This window comes from Lepus europaeus, chromosome 18, assembly GCF_033115175.1.
Source record: "Lepus europaeus isolate LE1 chromosome 18, mLepTim1.pri, whole genome shotgun sequence".
NCBI classification, from domain to species: Eukaryota; Metazoa; Chordata; class Mammalia; order Lagomorpha; family Leporidae; genus Lepus; species Lepus europaeus.
In genome coordinates, this window is record NC_084844.1 from 53,980,154 (window position 1) to 54,003,735 (window position 23,582).

Here is a 23,582-nt window from a genome sequence, read left to right on the forward strand (position 1 = left end):
ATCCAGGGGCGACCTGAACCTAGCAGCAGCTTCCTCTTTGGTGGGGAGGGAATGAGGATAGTACTTGGGCCTGCACTCAGCCTGGACTTTTAAAGTTAATGGCTCCCTGGTCCCAGTGCTCCTTCTCCTCTTGGTCCTGGGTACCATGAGGAAGATCCATGCAGAGGGAGAGGAGTTACCCCAGCTGGAAGGAGGAGCAGGGTGGGATAGCTGGGCCCCATCTGGTCTTTTCCAAAGCATCTGTTTTCCCAGGAGTAGATGAATTTGACAGTGTCAACTACCTGCTCAGATGTCATGGGAGTGATGGGTGCCTGAGAGAATTGTGTGGCACAGCCCCTAAAAGGGATGGGAGGCAAAGGCACTGGCCTAGAGTCTAAGACTTCCAGGGTCAACTATAGTCAGAATGCTTGATTTACCCAGGCCTCGATGTTTCGTATGCGAATTTAGGGAGAAAATAGGAAATGGAATTTTCAAGAATTATGAGTTCCTAGGAAGAAAGTGTGCTGGAAGTTATCTGAAAGGGCCTTTACCTACCTAGTTCCCTATCTTCCTCCCTCCATTCCACTCTCCCTCCCCGCTTCCTCCCCTCCCTCCCTATGTCTAAGCATCTACGTCTTCTCAGCTTCAGTGAGGTATAATCAACAAGCAGCAACTGTACACATACAAAGTGTATAACTTGCAGTTCTCATATCAGTACACATGATACGAACTAACTGTGGCCCCACACCATGCCTTAGGCCTTCACCACTCACTCATCTTGTGTCATTGGAAGTTTGTGTTCTAAGATCAGTGCTTTCCCCAACTTCCAGCCCCTGGCAACCACCGGCCTGTCCTCTGCTTCTATGACTGTGTTGAATTCCACAAGCGTGTATAAGTGAGACGGGGTGAGATTTGTCAATGTGTGTGTGTTGATTCTCCAACTTGGCTATTGTGAGTAGTCTGCAATGAACCTAAGAGTGAGGCTCTCTTTTCAACATGTGATTTCATTTCCTTTGGATATATGCTTAGAAGTGGGATTGCTGGATTACGGGGCCGTTCTGCTTTGAATTTCCCAAGTCTGTTCACACTGGCTTCCTTAATGATGGTGTCCATTTGCATTCCTACCAAGAGTGAACAACAGCTTCCTTTTCGCCATGTCGTCACCGAATCTTACCATTTGTCTTTTGGGTAATGGCTATCCTCACGGGTATGGGGTAACCAAGGTTTACCCAGTGATTTCTCTCTCTTGGATTTTCACCTTTCTATGGGGCAAGGAGGCTCCACTTTCCCATTTCTTATGCTGTCTTGTGTTTACAGTAGAACAGGCAAGAATCTAAAAATCAACCCCACGAAGAGAAATGGACCGCGACAATAAATACAGCGGAGCCAGGACTCGAAGCATTTAGGAGAATTTATTTCTCACACAGTTCCCTCTTCTCTCCTGCAGGTGTCCCATGGCAATGAGCTCAGGAGGGCCTCATTCTTCCATCTTCTGTGAGAGAAAAAAATCGTACACAGGAAATGAGTGCCACGATGGGGGGCTGGGCGTTACCTTCAAGTGCAGCAGCCCAGGGTCTGGAACTTCCGAAAAACGTTAAGGATGGCATTGTGTCCCTTTGTGCCGTGTCCACACAAGCCAAAGGCCAGGTGCTGGGGACAGGACCAAGTCCCTGAAAAGCAGGGGTTTCCTGAACACCACCTGCAGCCACAGGAGAGGCAGAGGTCACAGGTCTGTGCCTCTGTGCTCCTTCTCCGAGAGCCCGCAGCCTCAGGGCTCTTGCTCAGCTCGGAACCTCCAAGCTCTCCCTGCACAGTGTCGGGGCCACCCCGGGTCTTCCTCCCAGGGAGCCGCGCTTACCTGGCCCCCCACGTCTCGGCTCTTGGCCCTGAGCTTGTTGACCTGGGACTCGGCAATGTCGGCCCTCTCCTCGGCCTCCTCCAGCTCGTGCTGCACTCTGCGGCACCTGGACAGCTGCGTGTTGGCCTGCTCCTCCTGAATGGAAGGGGGGGGTGAGGCTGCGGGCCCCTTGGCGTGACTCGGAGAAACTGGGAAGGTGGGCGGGGCCAGGAGAGGGCGGGCCCAGGATTCCCTGGCAGCAGAGTGGAGGTGGGCTGAGTTCTGAGTGTGAGAACGTGGCCTTGAATGCTGCCTGGGATCACCCTGCAAGGGCAGCTGCCCCTCTTGGGAACACCCCCTCTTCATGCTCCCCTGCACCCCTCATCTATGCTCTCTGTCCCTCAGAGCTCTTTGAAGGGCACCCAAGAGCTCCAGAGTTCTCCCAAGGTCTCTAAATATGTCAGAGACCAATGGCCCGAGGCCCCTTGTCCTATGCCTCTGCCCAGTACCACCTGTCCAAGGTTAGGCCATTGTACAAGTCAAGGGGTCCTGGCTAAGTCGGCCTCTTGAGAGCTGACCAGGCTCCTAGGCACGGAGGAGAGAGGGCCACCAAGGAGTCACATGCTCAGTCCCTTGTCATGGGCAGGGAGGGTCCCCGAATTTTATTCCTTAGAAAAATAGTTCTGCGAGAGGCTTTGCATACAGTGAGAAGGTGCCCAGTCCATTGCGTGTGGGAAATGCTATGTTCTAGAATGCCTCTTTTTTTTTTTTTTTTTTGACAGGCAAAGTTAGACAGTGAGAGAGAGAGAGACAGAGAGAAAGGTCTTCCTTCTGTTGGTTCACCCCCAAATGGCCGCTATGGCCGGCGCGCTGCGCTGATCTGAAGCCAGAAGCCGGGTGCTTCCTCCTGGTCTCCCATTCAGGTGCAGGGCCCAAGCACTTGGGCCATCCTCCACTGCCTTCTCAGGCCACAGCAGAGAGCTGGACTGGGAGAGGAGCAACCGGGACAGAACCGGCGCCCCGACCGGCACTAGAACCCAGGGTGCAGGTGCCGCAGGTGGAGGATTAGCCTAGTGAGCCACGGCACCAGCCTCTAGAATGCCTCTTAACACAATACCTACAGAAACTGAGAGATCATTGAAACAAAGCATGCAGTTCAACTCTGTGTAACCTAGAGTTTCCCAGGTGATTTGTCTTTTTAAAAAAATTTTTATTTATCTACTTGATTTGAGAGATAAAGAGCTCTCATCTGCTGGTTCACTTCCCAAGTGCCTGCAGCATCCAGGGCTGGACCAGGCCTAAGCCAGGAGCCAGGAACTCCATCTGGGTCTCCTATGTTGGTGGCAGGGGCCCAAGCGCCTAAGCCAACATCTGCTGCTTCCCAGGGTGCACACTAGCAGAAATTCAGAACCCAGATTGACACCAGAATTTGAACCCAGGTGCTTCCAATAGGGTGCTGGTGTCTCAGGCAGTATCTTAATCACGGCATCAAACATCTCTTCTCTGCAAAAGAGAGAGCCTCCTTTCCACTGCCTTGACTTCCTGCTGTTCCTGAGTTTCTGTCAGGGAACACGGGTTCCAGACCATTCAATTTCCTCCCTGTCCATTTCACCCATTGGATCAAGGGGCAGATCAACAGGAGGGAATGGGGTGGTGGGAGTAGAGGCATGTAGTGGGGACCAGGGAGAGTGGGGTGAGGAGGGTGATGCTAATTGGGATGGGATGTCCCAGAGCAGGGCGCAAGGGCAGGGAGAGCTGGTTGGGTGGGCAGGGATGGTGAGGGAGCGGCAAGGTAAGTGCAGGATGGGCTGAGTGAGATACTCTGGGGTGAGTAGGGAGAGTCAGGGTAGAATGAAGAGGATGGAGGTATCTGGGCCAGGTGGGGCACAAAGGTAGTAGAAGTAGGGAACAGGGGAAGGACCAGCCCATGTTCATGGTTTGCAAATGCCAACTGAGGCCCTAGACTCCAGACGCTCCCTAACCCAGGTAGCTGTGAGCACTCTGGGCATGCCCCATACTCACCGCCTCCTCAGCCTGCCTCTTGTAGGACTTGACCTTGGCCTGCAGCTTGTCCACCAGGTCCTGGAGCCTGAGGAAATTCTTGCGGTCCTCCTCAGCCTGCAAAGAGAGCGTCGGTGGCAGGGGTCCGCCACCCCAGCTTCCTCCGCTGGGGCTTTCCCACGCCACACTTGCTGCGGTTTGTTGGCGAGACCTCTACCTGGTACGTCATTTCCTTGACTTTGCGTTCGTACTTGTGGGCCCCCTTCAGAGCCTCGGCTCCCCTCTTCTGCTCCGCGTCCAGCTCGGTTTCCAGCTCCCGTACCTGCTTGGGGACAAGAAGACACAGAAGTCAGGGCAGATCCCTGGGGCTTCTCCCGTGGACTCGTGTGCCGGGCATTGTAGATTGAACTCAAGATCGGTTTCCTTGAATTATAGTCTGCAAAAGTGTCTCAGCCTAGGGTGTAGGAGCCACATTTTATCTGCAGGGCCACTGCTAGCCCATGCAGCAGAAGCCTTGTGCTAGAACAAGGCATCCTCTTCGGGCAGAAGCAGGGTCAGGCACACAGAGCTTAACTGCTTGGTCAGGCTTGTGGAAGACGAGCCTTCCTCCAGCTGTGCGGGCTGTCAAGGGTGGTGTCGGCAGGACTTGAGCCCCAGCTTGTCCCTGCAGGTGAACCTTGCACAAGTGCACACGGTGGCCCAGTTCCTGATAAAGTCAGGCAGCAGGAGGTGCGCAGAGGACCCGGACCAGGAGCAGACAGAGTAGTCCGGGTCCAGCTGACAGATCTGAAGTAAGTCGGTAGCCATCCCTGAGCAAGACTTTCTATGCCAAGGCAAATCAAACAGTTCATGGAAAAGTGGGATTCAACTTTTGTTCATTTTGGTGCAAAAAAAAAAAATTGAAATCCATACATAGCTTTTAATAATATGCATTTTCCATGAACTTTCTGAAGTCCTTGTGTATGTTTAGGATGGCATTTAATTCCTTGCACAGAAATTGTCCTACTACAAACATGGGACACAATTAGGGAAAGTACCTGGAAGTATTTTGAGGAGGAGCAAGTGCTATACAGGTGGTGTGAAAGTTCAGAGTTGCATCTGCATTTCCCAGAGTCTTCAGGGGAGACTCCAATCCCTGAGTGTGCAGGTCACTGACTGTGGCCTCAGCTCCGCAATCCAGAGAGATCCAGGTGGGGATGGGAGGTGGGGGAGGTGTGTAGGGGCCAGCCCTGTGTCCCATGTCACCAGAATCCCAGCGACCACAGAGGGGGTGACTCTGGGCTTGGAGATGCAATAGATAGCCTCGAGAGCTTCTAGTAGAAGAGGTTTACTACACATACCATTCCAAAAAGACCCCCATGCCCCACCTCATGGGCCCAGGGAACTCTTCCATCAGAGTCTCCCCTTGTTTTCCTGGGAGTACTCTGTAAGGCTTGTGGGATCTCGAAAACCAGGCATTTGGGGGGGGGGTTCATGTCAGGGCGAGGGGGGCCTGAAGGCTCCCTGCCCACCCAGTATGCAAAATTTCCCTTCTAGTGGCCCTAACCCCTCCCCCATGGGAGGGGTCTCTGAGGACAGGCAGGCTGAAACTCACTTTGATGGAATAGGAGTGGAAATGACTGAAAATCACCATTGAAAGAATTTTGGGAGGAAGTCTAACTTCCTTGGTGTTTGCTGTTATTGTTCATACGTCTTTGGCCTTGTTTTGTGTCACAAACAAACAAAACCCTTTCACAATTAAAGAGAGGGTGGCCTCTTTGGCCTTGTTTTGTGTCACAAACAAACAAAACCCTTTCACAATTAAAGAGAGGGTGGCCTCGTGCTGCCACCCCAGGGAGCCTGGGAGCTGTCCTGCTGGGAAGAGTTATTTCCTTCTTTTTTCCTCTCTTCCTCATCCTCCTTCCCTCCCTCCCGCTCTTTCATTTCCTCTCCCTCCAGGACAGCAGAGGTATTCTAGTAACCTCTGTACAACCCAGCTGTTCTCCAAGATATCAACTGCTGGTGCTGCCTGCTTCCAACATGTTTGAAACGAACCATCACAGGTCTAAAGGGAAAAGCCAAGGGCTACAGGAACCCAAGGGAGCAATCAGCAGAGAAACTGAACAAAAAAGCGACAAAATACGCTCTCTGTTCAAGAAAACGCAGGACTTCAGCATGCAGGAAGATTCAACATCTCTGGAGGAAGACCTGTCACCTTGCAGTGGGGACAGAGGGAGCAATGTGCCAAGAACCACAGGCCGTATTTAGAGACTGGGAAAGCTGGGAAGAGATGGAGACCCAAGAGTGGGAGACAAAAGGAGACTACAGAGTCTAAGTAGGATGGGGCAGTCCTTATCAAATTAAGCATAGTCTAAAATGTACATTATACCCAAACGGGTAATTTTATGGTTGTACAATTTTTTTTCCCATTTATGTGTGGAAACATGAATCCACATAGAAAACAGAAGATGAACATTAAAACACATTCTTATACCACAGTAACTGGGGCACCAGCAAATCACGGTGGACTTGGAGTGTGGGGATGTAAGGGCAGGTGGAAGAGAATCAGCTGGGGAATTTGGTTTTGTAAATAGTCTCTGAGTGAAATTTGCAGTCTACTCAATCGACAGCCCTGCCCCAGTTCACGTTTTTAGACCATGGTTCTGCGGAGGCTGCTGAACTGAACGGCGCTGCCCCGTGGGAGGCCTCTCTGACCACATACCCGGTTCTCCAGCTTCTGGATCTGCTTCTTGCCGCCCTTGAGCGCCAGCTGCTCGGCCTCGTCCAGGCGGTGCTGCAGGTCCTTGACCGTCTGCTCCAGGTTCTTCTTCATGCGCTCCAGGTGGGCGCTGGTGTCCTGCTCCTTCTTCAGCTCCTCCGCCATCATGGCCGCCTGGTTAAGGTCACAGACGTGTCACTGGGCCGCCCATCCATCCCCACCAGGAGCTGAGGTAGGATGTGGTTAAGGAGGGTCCTGGGCAAGTTGAGCTGCCCTCCCTGACCTGGGCCCATCATCGCTTCCCTCCTTGCTTCAGAGTGACTAACCCCCTCCCATGACAGCCATAAGGACACCAGAGCTTCCTGCAGTGCCTTGGCTCAGAAGCCCTCATGGATAATCTCCACACAGCATCTCTAAAAAGCAAGAAGAGCGCTTACATCCGTGATGGCCTTCTTGGCTTTCTCCTCTGCATTCCTGGACTCCTGGAGAGAGTTCTCCACCTCGGCCTGGCACTGAGCCAAGTCTGCCTCCAGTTTTCTCTTGGTGTTTATCAGGCTGGTGTTCTATGGGAACAATTAAATGTCAGGGCTGTAGTCAGTCAGGGCACTTTGAATAACGGGAAGGGGGAAGGAACCGAATCACGATCATGTTTTGGTTCTTACAGTCCACGTGGGTGACATGTTAGGTACTGTGGCATTCTTCAGCAAACAGGAAGTCCTGAACCAGACCCAAGAGCTGTACATCAAAGAACCTCGTGAATGATAAGGGTAGAATTTCAAATATTTGAGGATGGATAGATTATTCAATTAAAGAAATGCCTGATAGAAATACCTATGTAAAATGAAAAATAACTCTACAAGTCAAAATATAAGTTGAATTGTAAGGCTGAGGACAAACTAGAAATATTTACAATGTTGGTTACAGAGAAAAATATTCACTTTCTTAACATTCTAGGGTATTTCAAAAGATTCATGGAAAAATGGAATTAAAAACTTATTTTGATGCAAAAACAAGTTTTGAAAGCCATGAAGTATTTTCAGAATACACAATTTCCACGAATTCTTTGAAGATTCCTGGTATGCATGGATTTCAAAAGTTCTTGCACCAAAATAAATTCATCTTTTAATTCCATTTTCCTCAAACTTTTTGAAGTGTCTGTGTAGAAATAATACAACAGTTTATAATAAAAAAAAAGGTCCAAAAGAATAGGTAAAACTCATCAGAAGAAATACAAATGGCCAACAAAATGATTAAATGTTCTACCTCATATAAAAAATTTAAAAGTCCCAATGAGGTGTGTTCAAAGAATAAAACTGGTGAGGCTTTAAAAAATACCTTGTGTTTATAGAAAAGAGCTCTCACATGTTTTCCCAATTGGAATGAACCTTGGGACAGTCTTGCTAAAGATAATTTATAATATATCTTAAATGTATTTGCTGCTTTGACACTGAGATTTTATAACTAGGAATTTATTTACTTGTAGAAATATTAATGCAGTAGTCATCACAGATTATGTAGAAAGTTAAGAGGAAGCTTATCACAATAGCTTCTCTAACATTAAAACATTTTTTTGCAGGCTGGGGGGAGTCTAAACTAACCAGGCATGGAGGACTGATTAAGTAAAATGCCTCAATACACAATTATAACAGCCTGAATTTCAGTCCTTATAAACTGTATCATAGAAGACTATTCAAAGAGGTTGGAGTACAAGTGTGTTCATGAACACTGGCCAATGAAAATGTAAAACACTGATCCCATTTTTACAAAATAGAATGATATTCCTGCAATTCACAACCCAAAATGTCAATGCTACAGTTGATTTTTTTTGTCTTGGGCATTTTATTTGCCTTTTCTATTTTTGCAAAAAGGGACTTTTTAAAAACTTCCATTAAAATAAGTTATTTTGAAAGAAAATCCTAACATTGTAAGATTTTAGTTTATATGATACAGATTGATCCAAACATCCAAATCCAATCCTAATCCAAACATCTAAAATCTAAAACACCCTCAAATCTGACACTTTCTGAGCACCCACATGGCGGCTCAAGTGGAAAATCCTACCCTTGACCTCATGTGAAGATTGCAGTCAAAACCCAGAGGCATTAAAGAGACTGTTTAAAATGGCCTTTAGGCCACTTGTGTAGGGTGTATGTGAGACATACCTGGATTTTGTGTTTAGAGTTGGGTCCCATTGCCAAGATATTTCATTACATAAATTCTAAAATCTGAAAAAACTGAAACCTGCTACACTTCTGCTCCCCAGCTTTTCAGACAAGGGGAGCCTTCCCGGGGTGCTCTATGCAACAAGCCTTTCTGACTTCCCCACAACAAACATGGGGCCTTTTTCTTCGGATTGAAGAAAGCTCAGACGTCTGTCAGGAGTCGGTTATTCCCAGGAGCAAGCTTAGGGAAACTTGGTTCTGCGCAGTATCTGGGAGGAACAGCGTGCTTCCCTCCACCGCAGGGCCCCGGAGCGGGGTGGGGAGGCGCACCTGCGAGTGCAGGAGCTGCACGCGGTCGCTGGCGTCCAGCAGCTCCTGCTCTGACAGCCTGCGGGTCCGCTCCGTCTGCTCCAGGGCCACCTTCATCTCCTCCAGTTCCTCCTGCAGGAGGCCGTTCCTGCGCTCCACCATGGCCAGCTGCTCCTTGAGGTCCTCATTGCTCCTCAGGGCGTCGTCCAGGTGCAGCTGGGAATCCTGGCAGGGGAACCCCGAGTGAGGCCAGAGTGAGGCTCGGGCTCAGGCTCGGGGCTGCTGGGAGCGGGCAGCGCTCACCTTGAGCTGGCCCTGGACGGTGCGCAGGTGTTTCTGCGTCTCGGCCACCTGGCGGCTGGTGTGGCCCAGCTGGATCTCCATCTCGTTGAGATCCCCCTCCATCTTCTTCTTGAGCCGCAGGGCGTCATTGCGGCTCCGGATTTCCGCGTCCAGCACGCTCTGCATGGCCTCGGCTGCCCGCTGGCTGTTGCGTTTCAGCTGCTCCATCTCTTCGTCCTTTTCCGTGAGCTTGCGGTCCAGCTCGGATTTCACCTGGTTCAGCTCTAACTGCACGCGGAGGATCTTGCTCTCCTCGTGTTCCAGGGAACCCTGATAATAGGGAAGCAGGTGATTGGGAAGGCTGTTACATCACACCATAGCATACCTGTTGTGATAAACCGGGTCTCTAAGAAGTGATCTTGGGTCTTGGGAGACACAGAACCTCTTTTCGAATTAGTAAAAAGGTTGTTGTTATCTGTTGGGATCGGGAGTTAACCCACCATCTACAACGACAGGGCAGTTGGCCTCCAGCTGTCCTTCATTAGTTCAGACTTCCCTCTCAACCAAGCGTCCTGCACTGACCACAACTGTTGATGACAGAGGGAGACCCTGGATCTACTTTGATTCTACGAGGCTACTTCAAGAAGTCCGTGGAACGTGGAATTCAAAGACATGTTTGTTTTGGTGCAAAAACTTTTGGAGTCCCTGCCTGCCCGTACAGGAGCCCTGAGAGCCCAAGATGACCATGTGAGACTCTGATAGAAGGATCTCTGAGGGGTCTGGGCCAGTGGGCCAGCTCTCAGGACCTGTAGGTGATTGTTTTTTTTGTTTTTTGTTTTGTTTTGTTTTGTTTTGCTTCCCAGTGGGAAAACACATTTAGTTACTTTCGAAGCAGGCTGAGGTGCTGAGCACACCAAGATAGTAACGGTTTCAGCCACCAGGGCTGGCTGGGTGGTCTTCCCAGTGGACACTCAGTGCCTCCTGGAAGGGCCACAGGGTGGTCAAGGGCTGCCTCTTTCAGTTTCCTGCCCTCCCGAGCTCCCGGATGTCTCCTCCCAGCCACTTGCCTCCGCCTCCTCCAAGGCAGCCTGCAGATCTGATTTTTCTTGCTCCACCTGCTTCTTGGTCTTTTCCACTTCCTGAAGGTTCTTGCCAGTTTCTGCCATCTGCTCGGTTAGGTCGGCAATCTCTTCTGCAAAGGACAGGCTTGAGTTAGGTTGTTTCTGCAGGCTCTGGTTGACAGCTTAGGCATTTGTCAGGCAATCGGGAGGTTGGCAAATCATTCGTGACATTTCTATAGGAGCGAACACCGGGAAGCTGTTCACAGGAGGTGTGGGCGAGACCCAGATGTGCTGAGTGACAAGCAAAGAAGACTTCAAAATCTTACAGCTTCGTTGAGTGGACCAAACAGTCACAGAGGACCAGGGGGAAAACACTGTGAGGACAATACACAGAGGAGAAGAGGCTTTAGAAATGTCCAGTCCAGTCTGACAGTTTTGTAGGTCCAGAGACCGGTGTCCTAAAGGATCTGGTGACATGCACAAGGATACAAAGCCACTCAGAGAACCTCCTGTTCTCTAACAGAGCAGTGAGCCTGGCAACCCATCGTGTCTTCAGTTATCAAAGTTGAGACGTGGCTGCTGCTATGACTTACATTAAGACGGCATGGGAAAACGGGAATTCAGCCCAGTGGTTAAGATGCCTGCAAAGCCATATTACACTCTTTGTGTTGGATTCCCAGCTCTGCCTCCTGGCTCCAGCTTCCAGCCAGTGTAGACCCTGGGAGGCAGCAGGGAAGGCTCAAGTGATTGGGCTCCTGCCACTCATGTGGGAGACCTGGGTTGAGTTCCTGGCTCCCAACTCTGGCCCAGCCCAGCCTTGGTCATCACGGGCATTTGGGGGAGTGAACCAGTACGTGAGAACTGCTCTTGAATAAATTCTTAAAAAAAATGGGTTTGGGCCTTCGGGAAAACTGAGGAAATATGAGGAATGGTGGGTGAGGATTTTGTAGGGCCATGGAAAAGAAAAGGCATCTGGGGGCTGGCACTGTGGTGTGGCAGGTTACGCTGCCACCTGTGATACCCGCATCCTGTATGGGCGCTGGTTCAGTCCTGGCTGCTTCACTCCCAATCCAGCTCCTTGCTGATGGCCTGGAAAGCAGTGGGAGGTGGCCCAAGTGCTGGGGCCCCTGCACCTACGTGGGAGACCTGAAAGAAGCTCCTGGCTTGGGCCTTGCCACTGTGGTCATTTGGGGAGTGAACCAGAAGATGGAAGATCTCTCTGTCTCATCTCTCGCTCTCTTTCTCTGTTAACTCTGCCTTTCAAGTCAATAAATGAATCTTTAAAAAAAAAATAAAAAGAACAAAAGAAAAGGTGTTTGGAGATGGCTGTGGTTAGATGGGGAGGGGCTGGCAGAGGTGAAGGGGAAACTACGCACCCCTGGGTACAGAGCGAGCTCACCTTGCAGATTTTTGTTCTCCCGACGCAGCGTCTCCAGCTGCTCCACCACCTCCTCGTAGGCATTCCTCATCTTGAAGATCTCAGTACTCAGGGCCCTGGACTCTTTCTGAGCAGCTTCCAACTCAGCCTGACTCTCATCCAGCTTTTGCTTCCACTCTGCCAGGACCTAGCAGATGATAAAGGGATGTGTGAGAAGCAGGCTGGGGCTGGGGAGGGTGGGAGAGGGCCCCCCAAAGCCAAGATTCTCCCTTCTGTCCTCAGAGTCTGGAGAGAGAGGAGAGGGCGGGCCCCATTCTTGATCAGGGCTCTAAGCTTTGCTATCCATGCAGGGGATCTGCCAGACTCTGTTTTGTTTTGTTTTTGAAAAAGATTTGTTTATGTATTTGAAAGGCAAGGGGGTGGTTGGCAAGGGGGTGGTTGGAGAGAGAGAGAGTAAAAGAGAGAGATAGACTTAACAGCCAAGTCTGGGCAAGCCAAAGCCAGGGGCCAGGAACTTCCCATGTGGGTGGCAGGGACCCAAGCACTTGGGCCATCCTCTGTTGCCTTCCCAGATGCATTATCAGGAAACTGGATCATAAACAGAGCAGCCAGATCTCAAACTGGCACTCAACAAGGGATGCCAGTGTCGCAAGCTGTGGCTTAACCCACTGCATCACAACGCTGGCCCACTGTGCTGGACTCTTAGAAATACAAGTGGAGTGTCCCTTATCTGAAATTCTTGAGACCAAAAGTGTTTTGGCTTTCAGATTTTTTGTTGTTTTGGAATATTTTCATATACCTAATGAAATATCTTGGGTATGGGTTCCAAGTCTAAACACTAAATTCATTTATACCTCATGTATACCTTATACATGTAGCCTGAAGGTTCTTTGACACAGTATTTTGAGTGCACCTGTATTTACACTGTGAGCTATTGCATGAGGTCAAGCATGAAACTTCCCACTAGTGCCGATGTGCTGATGTTCCAAAAGTTTTGTGCTTTGGACTCTTTGGACTGATTTCAGATGTTCAGATTAGGGATTCTCAATCTGTATAGAAATCTCAATATAATTCTAGTTAGTGTTAACTAAAAATAAAATCATGTTGCGAGAGATTGTCAAAAAAGTAGAAACACTCCAAAATCCCTGAACTGGACATCGATGCTGTGGCTGGGGGCCTCCTTGAACGTATGTCCCTTGCGTGTCCAGGTGTGAAAGGCTGTGGCTCTGAGCACTGCTACCCTTAAGCAGTTGGGCAAGCACCTTGTCGAAGTTCCTCTGCTTCTTGTCCAGGGCGCCACAGGCTGTGTTGGCTCGCTCCAAATCCAGCATCAGGTCGTCCACCTCTCCCTGAAGCCTCTGCTTGGTTTTCTCCAAGGAAGCGCACTTGGAGTTGGCAGTCTCCGTGTTTTCCTCTGCCTCCTGGAGCCTCTGGGCCAGTTTTTTCCTAAGAGAACCATATTTTCCTTTTCTTGGAATGTGGGATATTTCGGAAGGTAAGCAAAGAGATTGGGAGAGAAATGTGCAGTCTAGAAGGGACTGGGCTTTGATAAAACCAAGGTCTAGAATGTGATGAGTGGAGAGGATCCATCTCTCTCCTAAAGAATCCCACTGTGCTTGGTGGCAAAGCAGGTCCCTGTGGAGCCAACCTGGGGGTCAGGTGGAATGGCAGTTTCTCAGGGGCAGGACAGGGATACCCTGAGAAGGCAGAGGACACTACTGAATGCTTAAGAAGCCACAGAGGTCCTAGGAGGGAAGGGACAGTCAAGAGTGGAAGACGTCTCTGTCCTGTGGCTTGTGTGCTAGGGCTACCTGCCCTGCTGTAAACCTTGGAGCCCATACTTGGCCTCCTCCAGCTCCTCCGTGCGCTGGATGGCGTCCGTCTCGTATTTGGTCCTCCACTGGGCAACCTCACTGTTGGCCTTGGACAGCGCCCTCTGCAGCTCGGCCTTGGCTTCCTGCTCCTCCTCGTATTGCTCCCGCAGTAGGTCACAGTCATGGCGGGAGGACTGCAGGGCGTGGGCCAGCGCATTCTTGGCCTGGGGATTACAATGGTGATAAATTGTGAAATCATCTGATCCTGTTCCAAGTTAGGGTTTCTGCCAACCTGAATCATCCTCATGCCTCCTTCACCAATCGTATCAGCATATCACCTACTTTTAGTTGACTTCTTAATTTTATTTCAATATATGTATTTTTAAAAAAAACTATTATACTCCAGTAAATGGAAAATCATTAATGTTTGCTGTAAACAGAAAGTAACCATAGTAAATGAAATGGAAATAAAGTGACATCATCACCATCTACCTAAGGAGCCGTTGCCTGCTGTGGCTCCATGCCTGAGGCCCGCTCTCTATTCCTTAATAAGGTATATAAACAAATACTGGAGAGCTATTATATAAATTGAAGCCTTTCTCTGCATATAATCAGAAGGATTGAAACAGAGTTAAAAAGGGAATAATTTTCTCACTATTTGATGTCATGTTATGTGATGCTGTGACCATGAACAATCTAAAAGTAGGTTTTGGTGTTGGGAATCAGCTGTGTCCCCACACCAGGGACTGTCAGTGAGGGCTGTGCTGTAGCGATAGCTCAGCCTCTTCTCAAGCAGAGGAGGACACAGCCAGAGACCTCTGTCACTCACTCATTCCCATCAGGAGAGGGGAACAGTTCAGCTACGGCTATAGTGGTCACACCATCAAAGAAAGAGTTCTGTTGACTCCGTGTAGCAATTCATATATTGATGTCCTTTGAATAAGGCAAATAAATAATAGAACTTTGCCCAGGAAGGAAAACCTATCAGCTGCTGTGTCCTGGCCAAAGGACAGCCCTGTTCCCACAGTGGACCTTCTCTCTCCTCATTCAGAAGAGAAAGATGGAGCTCGGTGAAATTCCAAAAAGTGCCCCTGTACGTCTCAGCCGGTGCGCAGCCGCCTCAGCATTCAATGTATGTAGCTTCACAAACTCCTCGATTCCTACTCTGATGCTTGAATATGCATCAGCAGCATGTAGTAGGCACCCACTGTGTGCGCCATCCTGCTGATGGTTCCTACTGTGTGCTGAGTGGAGAAAAATTATTTTTTGCCCTCCAGGAGTTCACAGATTAGTGGGGAGATAAGTATTACAAACACAAATAACCGGAGAGTGAAATCAAGAACTTCATGGTGTTCCTATGTGTGTGGATGTTCCAAGGGTGCACTCAGCATGCAATCGTTTTTGGAGAGCTGGAAAGTGAGCGCTACAGCAGGTGACAAAGGCTGATGGAGAAGGAAGAGGAGAGGCTTCTGAGTGGCCAGGATGAATTTCTGGGCAGAGATAGTCTAGCGAGTACTGTGATGGGATGGAGATGGCAGCTCCTCTGGGAGCCAGAGGAGCTGGAGCATGGAGCATCTTGGCAGAGTTTTCTGGTCCCGAGGAAGGAGATCCAATGCCAAGATCCTTTAACCTTTAAGAGCAGGTCCCTGCCTTGCTCCTAGGCAGAGAGGAAAAGCAAAAGGCTTCCTGGTGACATTGGGCTTCCAACAAGCTTCATGGGTGAGGCGGTCATATGATCTGGCTCCTCGGGTCCCACTGACTCTGCTATTCTATGAAGTGGCATCCTCACCTTGGTTTCTTCTTCCAGCTGCCTCTTCACCTCCTCCAGCTGCTGGCTGAGAGCCTGCTTGCCTTTGGTTAACTGTGAAATCAGAGATTCCTTCTCTTCCACTTGGTGGCTCAGCTCCCCTACCAAAGAGAAGCACATCAGCATGGCTGGCCACCTTCCCCTCTGGCCCTTGGGACCCCAGAACCTTGCTGGTCTCACCATTCTGAGTCTGTAGTCTTGCCTTCTGCATGTTCAGGTCATGGATTAACTGGGTCTGCTGGTCATCCTTGGCTTTGATTTCATTAAACTGGTCTTCCACAGACCGGCACATTCTTTCCACATTACTCTTTAAAAAAAAAAAAAAAGTCCACATGAATGGCAAAAATGGGTTCCTGGTGTCCAGCATTGAATTGGATAGTTTGATACTTTAGCTTCTTGTTGGATAAAATGAAAAATACAAAGTATATAAAGATTGGCTTAAAAACAATAATTTAAGATATGAAATTATATGCTTTATTTTTATTTGTGATTACTGCTTAATCACCAATAGCCTGGAGCATCAGCTTTTGGTTGCCAAGTTTTTGAGAGGCAAGGAGAGACAGACAGAGAAAGACAGACAGAGAGCTCTGATATGCTGGTTGGTTCATTCCCTAAATACCCACAATGGCCAGGGCTGGGCTGGGCCAGAGCTGAGATCCAAGAACTCAGTCCAGGTTTCCCACATGCGTGGTTAGAAGTTGCAGTCAGGAGCAAAGCCAGGAACCCAACCCAGGCAATGTGATATGGTTTTGTGAGCATTTCGTGAACTAGGCCAAATGCCTGTTCCCTCACACCCTCTAATGCCTGACGGCCTGGAAGTTCCAGTAAGAAACTTGGGAAGGATGGTGCAACCTTATGCGGTATCAGCTTGAATGGAACTGTGGTCTGAATGTTTGTGTGCTCCCAGTGTCACAAATGGCACACTTGATCTCCAGGGCAGTGGTGCTGGGAGGTGGGGCCTTTTGGGGAGTGATTCGCTCATGGAGGTGGGGTGCTCCTGGATGGGGGGAATGCCCTATAAGAGAGGGCAGAGGGACTTGTCCATCCCTTCTGCCATGTGAGGATGTAGCCTCCCTCTCTGAAGCAGCGAGCAAGCCCTCACCAGAGCTGGACTCTGTTGGCATCTCTGTCTGGAACTTGCCAGCCTTCAGAACTGTGAACAGTAAACTTCTGTTGCTTAGGAATTCCCCAGTCTAAGGTATTTGCTTACATTAGGATTTGAATGCACCTGAGACTTGGGAGCAGGCAGAAGTGGGGAAGAGGGCTCCAGTTGAGACTGTGCAGTGGGTTTGGGGGCATCACAGACATTTGCCCCCGGGGGCATGGAGTCTCAGCTGCCTCACATTAGCCAAGAGCAGAAGGGCTGCTTGCGTACCTTGGACTTGGAGACGGTCTCGATGTTGCTGGCCAGGTCGTCGATCTCCATCTTCAGCTCGCTCTTCTCCTTCTCCAGCTTCTGCTTGACCCTCTGCAGGTTGTCAATCTGCTCCCCGAGCTCAGCCACGCTGTCTGCGTGCTTCTTCCGCAGCGTGGCCGCCGTGGCTTCATGCTGCAGCGTGGCCTCCTCCAGGTCCCTGCGCAGTTTCTGGAACTCGGCCTCGCACTTCTTGTTCATCTCGATCTGGGCTGACGTGGCCCCGCTGGCTTCTTCCAGCCGCTCGCTGATCTCCTCCAGCTCCCTGGCCAGGTCCGAGCGCTGCTTCTCGATCTTGGCTCTGAGAGTGTGTTCTGCTTCAATTTCTTCCTCCAGCTCTTCTGTGCGGGCCTGAGGGGTCATTGCATCAGGACCGTGGATGGGGCTAGAGGTGAGCTGACTATTTTGAAAGGGCTGGGGGGTGGGGAATTGAAAGCAGGCAGCACCAAGTGAAGAACGTATTACAACATCACGTTAGTAAAACAAACTTGGAAGCAACCTAGCTGTCCATTAATAGGGGAAGGATCATGTGAGCGCGATGGAGACAGGCTCTGGTGGTTCATGAAGCAGTTGGATTCAGGTCTATGTCTACCATGGATAGCTCTACAAAACACAGTGCTAAATCAGAGGAGCAACTTGCAGAGCCATATTCTCAGGGTGACGAAATTTACAGGAAAGATAGAAACAAGAATAACTGTTTTTGGCATTGTTATGAGGGTACTTCAAAAAGTTTGTGGAAAATGGAATTAAAAGGTCAGTTTAAGGGTGGGTGTTTGGCACAACAGTTGATGCTGCTTGGGATGCCTGCATCCCGTATTGGGCATGCTTGGGCTTGAGTTCTGGCTCTCCTTCTGATTCCAGCTTCTGGCTAAGGAATACCCTGAGAGATCCTGGGGATGGCTCAACCACTTGGCACCCACGTGGGAGACCAGGGTTGTGTTCCCAGCTCCTGGGCCTCTGCCTGGCCCAGTCCCAGCTGTTGTGGGCATTTGAGGAGTAACAGTGCAATGAGTGCTCTCTAGGTGTCTTTGTCTTTCTCTCTCTCTGCCTTTCCAATAAAAATCAAGAAAGAAATAGTTCCATAAAGGATGTTTATTTACACTCAAACTTTTTGAAATTCATAAGTGGTTGGTTTCATAATACACCGTTTCTATGAACCTTTTAAAGATCCTGCATGTGCATGGATCCCAAAATTTTTTGTGCCAGGATAAACTTATATTTTGCTTCCATTTTCCATGACTGTTTTGAATTACCCTCACATTTCTATATGTGTCCTTTGATTTTGACTGTGTATATAAACGCACAAGCAAAAGATTGAGAGAGCTGCACACCCAGCTGACGTTGTTGGTTACTTCTGGGAAAACAGGGCTTCACAATACTTAGCCTTTTTGGTAACATTTTGTTGAATATGTTTATGTGTTACTTAGAAAATTAAAATGCTAATTCCAGGAGTGAAGCTAAGGTCTACACTCACGGATCCTTACTCTGGAATCTGAACTCTCAAGTCCTGCGTTCTGCTTAACTCCACCTGCCTGCATTTCTACAAGGAATAGGTGCTGAAGTGTAGTAGTAAAATATTCACATTTCATGTCTTGAATGAATTGAACTATCACTTTCAAGAAATGGGAGGGGAAAAGCAACAGCCCAAGAAACAAAGGAGACAAGAGCAAGCTGCGGCCCTTGCAATGGGATTGACCTGATTGGGAAGACCTTGGCCTTTACCTGTAGTTCCTTGATCTTCTTTTGCAACTGCAAACTTTGAACCTGTTCATTGTCAATCTTGGTTTGTAACTGACTGATTTCGAACTCCTTCCTGCAAATAGATTTGTTTTAAAAGGGACATGAGATAGAAGCTTTTGAAGAGGGGAAAGTTGGTTTTTGGGCTCAAACACAGAAGTGGAACACAAGAAATATCTACTTCTTCAGTTTCTCCTCCACTTGCTGCTTGTCATTTTCCAGATCCATGATGGATTCCTGGGACATTTTCAGGTCTCCTTCCAGCTTCCTCTTCACTCTCTCCAGGTCTGCTCGCAGCTTCTTCTCTTGCTCTAAGGAGCCCTCAAGCTGGGAAGACACAGGTGGAAAGGTTGAGGCCCTTCTGGGAACATGAGCCTGCCATCTGTCTCCAATGCTGGTGCACTCACGGGCTGTGGCTTCCTGGCAGTCCTGACTGCAAGCCTCTGGTGGTGGAGGAAGTGAATCTTCCCCCTGCCTCCCTTCTCTTTCCTCCTGCCCACCTGGCCTGCCCCAGGCACCTGTTGCTGCAGGAGTACATGGTACCCACAGACGCCTGCCCTTGCCACGGACAGGAACAAGTAGGGGCGTCCACAGAGGGCACTATGAAGGTCTAGGTTGCATGCCCTCTCTCCTCCCCAGTGTCCACTTTGCAGCCTCAGAGAGATTCAGGCAAGGAATTTGTGCGTGGGCTCAGGGAACGGAGGGTGCAGAGGAGTAGCACACACACACTGAGGCCCCTTCAGGGAAATCACAGAGATCTGGAAAAGTTCTAGCCACACTAGTGAATCAAGCCAGAGAACGTGAAACCCTGCTCTTACAGCAAGAACAATAATGTAATATGATAGGGGAAAAGATTCATTTTGCTGGTCATAAAAGACACTTAGTTTTTTTAAAAAATTAGGATAGGATTGGAGATCCTGATGTGCGAAGGACGCAAAAGCAGGTGCTGATAACGCTGACGATAACAGCAGCTAATGCTTTACTGACTTCTACATGCTGAGCTTCCCATGGAAAGCTCCTGGGTTTATCCGAATTCCCATCGCACAAAGTAGAAGTGAGGGTTCTGCAAGAGTAAGCCGCTTGCTCAGAATCCCAGACTCGCTCAAGCCTGCCCTCAAGGGTTCTGACCTCACAGGCCCTGAGTTCTATTTAACCCCACCTGCCTGCCCTTGCCCCAGGAGCAGGTGCTAATGGGTAGCGGGAAAGTGTCCTTACGTCATCGGTTTGCTGCTCGAGCTTGGCATTGATCTTGATGAGGCCGTTCACTTTGTCTTCTTCCACCTGAAGGTCATCCAGTGTTTGCTGGTGGGCTTCCTGCAGAGACTTCTTTTCTTTGGTCAACTTGGAAATGTTTTCTTCCAGAGCGGTCATCTCTTCAGAAAGATTCTTTACCTAGGAGAGTAGCAACAAATGTTGATATTAAATGATGGGTATCACAACAAAGAATCCAGAGGCTTCCAACAACAAAGGTTGTGCTTTCTCCCCTCCCTCCCCCCATTTCTTTATTGGTTAATTCTTTATATTCCGGCTTGGGCAGCTTCTCCGTTCTTTATCTTCCTCCCCAGTCTCTCAAAGTGCCTTACCTTCTCCCATTAGGATTATTCCTTGGCAGAATACATTATAACGTACAAGGAAGAACATGGTCAAGTTAGCTAACACACTGCCTCCGAAGGTGAATTCATCAGTCTGTATACCCATAGGATACACACGTGGATATCTGTTTGTTAGGATGTTGATGGGGATTTGGAACAAGGCAGGGAGGGAAGGAGGGGCACGGTGGCACCTGCACTTCTCTTTGGCTCCCACCTTCCACAGCCAGCCCCCCCTGGTTAGAGGGAGCAAGGGGGAGGGGCCCGCAGACCTGGGGTCTCCCACCTTGTTCTCTGTGGCGTGCTTCTCCTTCTCGACTTTGGTCAGGGTCAGCTCCAGGTCGTCAATGTCTCTCTTGAGCGAGCAACACTTATCTTCCAGCGTCCTCTTCTTGGCGACCAGGTCGGAGTTCATCTCTTCCTCCTCTTCCAGCCTCTCATTCAGCTCCTTGACTTTGGCCTCCAGTTGGATCTTGCTTTTGATGAGGCCCTCGCATCGCTCCTCAGCGTCCATCAGGTTTTCCGTTTCCTGAAAGAACCGGCTTGTTAGGCACTCTGCTCAGCCTCATGCAAAGGCCCAGAAGGAAAGGGACTCGTCCCTTAAAAGCCCATCTCCTGGACATAAGCCCAGGGTGGGTCATGTGTGTACCGTGACTCCTCACTCCACAGAACAGATCCCTGAAAGCACACAAGAATCTGTGATTAAGTACATGTTCCAGAAGGCTTTAAAAAATGTACTTATTTAGAAAGTCAGAGTTACAGAGAGAGAGGGAGAGAGAGAGAGAGATCTTCCATCCACTGGTTTACTCCCTAGATGGCCGCAACAGCCAGCACTGGGCCAGGCCAAAGTCAGGAGCTTCATCCAGGTCTCCCACGTGGGTGCAGGGGTCCAAGCACTTGGGCCATCTTCTACTGCTTTCCGAGGCCATTAGCAGAGAGCTGGATCAGAAGTGGAGCAGCTGGGACCTGAACCAGTGCTCGTATGGGATGCCAGCGTCACAGGCAGTGACTTTACCTGCTATGCCACAATGCAAGCCCTTCCAGAAGGCTTTGTAGCAAGCGTCTTAGACCACAGTTAGCTCATTCTGTTCTTAAAATAAAGTGGGACCTGTCTCCCCATAGATGAGTATTTTAAGAACTAGGCATATGTTGCAGAGAAACAGATGGGAAGAGACAGGCAAGAGTGAGTGCTGTGTTTATGGAACGTCCATGAACATGGATCGTGCGCTAGATGCTTTACATGTGTTCATTCCTATAAGGCAAGCACTGTTACTATGCCCATTTTACAGATGAGAAAGCTGAGGCCAAGAAGACAAGTAACATGTCCAAGGTCACACGATTACCGGGTGGAAGATCTGAGATCTGAACCCAGTTACTTGATTGTAAAACCCAGTTCTCTTGCCCCTCTACCTGGAAAAGTGTCCTGAAAACTGTGTGATTCTGACCGGAAAAGTGAAAAACGTGGAAAATGCTTTGCACATAAAGGCAAATGACTTTTGGGGGTTATTAAAGAAGGAAAACTATAAATGCATTAACTCTGTGAGATGAAACAATTACACAGCCAGAGTGTTGTGCAGTCCTCTGGTAAAAAATGCCTAGCTTTAAAGCATTTTTGGAGCGCAATCATATTGTTGAAAGTCACATGTGGGGCCCAGCGCCATGGCTCACTTGGTTAATCTTCCACCTGTGGCGCTGGCATCCCATATGGGCACTGGGTTCTAGTCCTGGTGGCTCCTCTTCCAGTCCAGCTCTCTGCTGTGGCCTGGGAGTGCAGTGGAGGATGGCCCAAGTGCTTGGGCCCTGCACCCCATGGGAGACCAGGAGGAAGCACCTGGCTCCTGGCTTCGGATCAGCGCAGTGTGCCGGCCGCAGCAGCCATTTGAGGAGTGAACCAACGGAAGGAAGACTTTTCTCTCTGTCTCTCTCTCTCTCTCTCTCTGTCTCTCTCTCTCTCTGTAACTCTACCTGTCAAATAAATAAATTTTAAAAAAAAGAAAGTCACATGTGAAAACCACTCTTTCTACTTTAAATTGGGTTATTCATTTTTTTCCACTCATATGAAGTAAATTCTAAAATAGTCACAAATTTATTAAAACTATAGTAGAATGTAATTCCTAGCCATTTATTTGGGAAAATATGATTAAATCAAAGTTTGCCATTTGGTTTGATTTCTACAGACTGGATTTTTCTTGAGACCTGGGCATTCTTGACAATTTCTTGTTACAATGACGTATACGTGCCTCTCCCACGCTGTGGAGAAGAGAGAGGAATCAGGGAGCGACAAATCCCCTTTTATGTATGTTTTCTGGGACACCCTGGTTTTTGGCCAAGCTGGGGGTCCCTGTCCTTCCACTGCCAGGGTGGTGCTGCAATACCATATATGACCACTGGGTGACACCACTGCCTCTTGAGTAGACACTTGGGGGGGGGGGGCTACCATGTTCCTGCTCTCCAGGCCTCCAGAGTCCACGTTTTGCATATTCAGGTGGAAGCTACTTACGGACTGGACCTGCAACTGGAGGTCATTCTTCTCCTGCAGCAGGGTGACCATTTTCTCCTCCAGCTCCTTGCGGCGTGCCTCAGACCTGGCCAGTTCCTCCTTGGCCCTCTCAAAGTCCTCCTTCATGGTGGCCATCTCCTTCTCGGCCTCCGCGCTCTTGAGCAGGGGCTTGATCTTGAAGAACAGGTTCATCCAGGGCCAGTGCTTGACGTTCATGAAGGCGCGAATGTTGTACTGGATGCAGAAGATGGAGTCCCTGTGCAGCCGGGATGACTCAGGTTAATAACCCACAGCACAGCGCAGTCTCTGCCTCCTCACCTGGCCACCCTGGGCCCAGGATCTGCACCCTTCCCCTAGGTGGGAAGGAGGCCCAGCCCAGCTTGGCAGATCCTATGGATCCAGAGTAGGCCTGCAATCGAGAGGCAGATGGCATAGCATGTGCAAGGGTTGAGAGGTAAGAGAGAGACGGGGGCCGTCTGTGGGTCCCCCCTCTCCTGGCTGCCTCTCCCCTACCCCATAGAAAGTGCCCTGCCTGAGGCCCCTGCAATGTGCATCTTTCATTCCTGCCTTATGGGGGCATTTCTCCCACATCCGACTTGTTGATCAGCTCTTGCCTCTGCCTGTGCTTGGCCTGTGTCCTAGTGTTTTGCCAAATGGATTTCTCTTCCTGTTGGAATACTGGTGTGAACCCAAGGCCAGTGCTCGTTCATCTCCCTCCCTCTTGCCCTGTTTGCCCGATTTCCACTCTGCCTTCCTCCCAGTGCCTCTGCTACTCTCTCCTACCTGCACCTTCCATAGCATCATATTCGCAAAGCTCATAGATACCTGAAAACACTGTTTTATCCCCCTCAAACTGGCCCCTTCTTTGAGATTTTAAAACAGGTTTCATATCCATGCTGGCTTCCATATGCTTCACAAACTGGATGCCTGGGAGTTCTTCCCGACTAACACACAGCAGCAGGTGGGGGACCAGGAGAATGTCCCCAGCTCGCCCTCTTCCTGAATCACGTCCTT

At 49.5% G+C, this 23,582-nt stretch overlaps 1 protein-coding gene across 1 annotated transcript in view; it reads right to left on the reverse strand.

The window, feature by feature from the left end:
- Positions 1–1,747: 1,747 nt before the first annotated feature.
- The window catches only part of MYH13 (myosin heavy chain 13), a 46,126-nt gene continuing 24,291 nt past the window's right edge, over positions 1,748–23,582 (reverse strand). Inside the window, exons 20-38 of the mRNA XM_062175119.1 lie at positions 22,569–22,824; positions 20,355–20,597; positions 19,695–19,871; positions 18,661–18,806; positions 18,465–18,555; positions 16,704–17,093; positions 15,509–15,635; positions 15,311–15,429; positions 13,549–13,745; positions 12,970–13,153; positions 11,729–11,894; positions 10,336–10,460; positions 9,290–9,598; positions 9,008–9,211; positions 6,953–7,078; positions 6,519–6,689; positions 4,035–4,139; positions 3,839–3,934; positions 1,748–1,972 (exon numbers count right to left, since the gene is read on the reverse strand). Of these exons, the coding sequence (XP_062031103.1) occupies positions 1,748–1,972; positions 3,839–3,934; positions 4,035–4,139; positions 6,519–6,689; positions 6,953–7,078; positions 9,008–9,211; positions 9,290–9,598; positions 10,336–10,460; positions 11,729–11,894; positions 12,970–13,153; positions 13,549–13,745; positions 15,311–15,429; positions 15,509–15,635; positions 16,704–17,093; positions 18,465–18,555; positions 18,661–18,806; positions 19,695–19,871; positions 20,355–20,597; positions 22,569–22,824 (3,457 nt within the window). The remainder of the gene's footprint in view (positions 1,973–3,838; positions 3,935–4,034; positions 4,140–6,518; positions 6,690–6,952; positions 7,079–9,007; positions 9,212–9,289; positions 9,599–10,335; positions 10,461–11,728; positions 11,895–12,969; positions 13,154–13,548; positions 13,746–15,310; positions 15,430–15,508; positions 15,636–16,703; positions 17,094–18,464; positions 18,556–18,660; positions 18,807–19,694; positions 19,872–20,354; positions 20,598–22,568; positions 22,825–23,582) is intronic.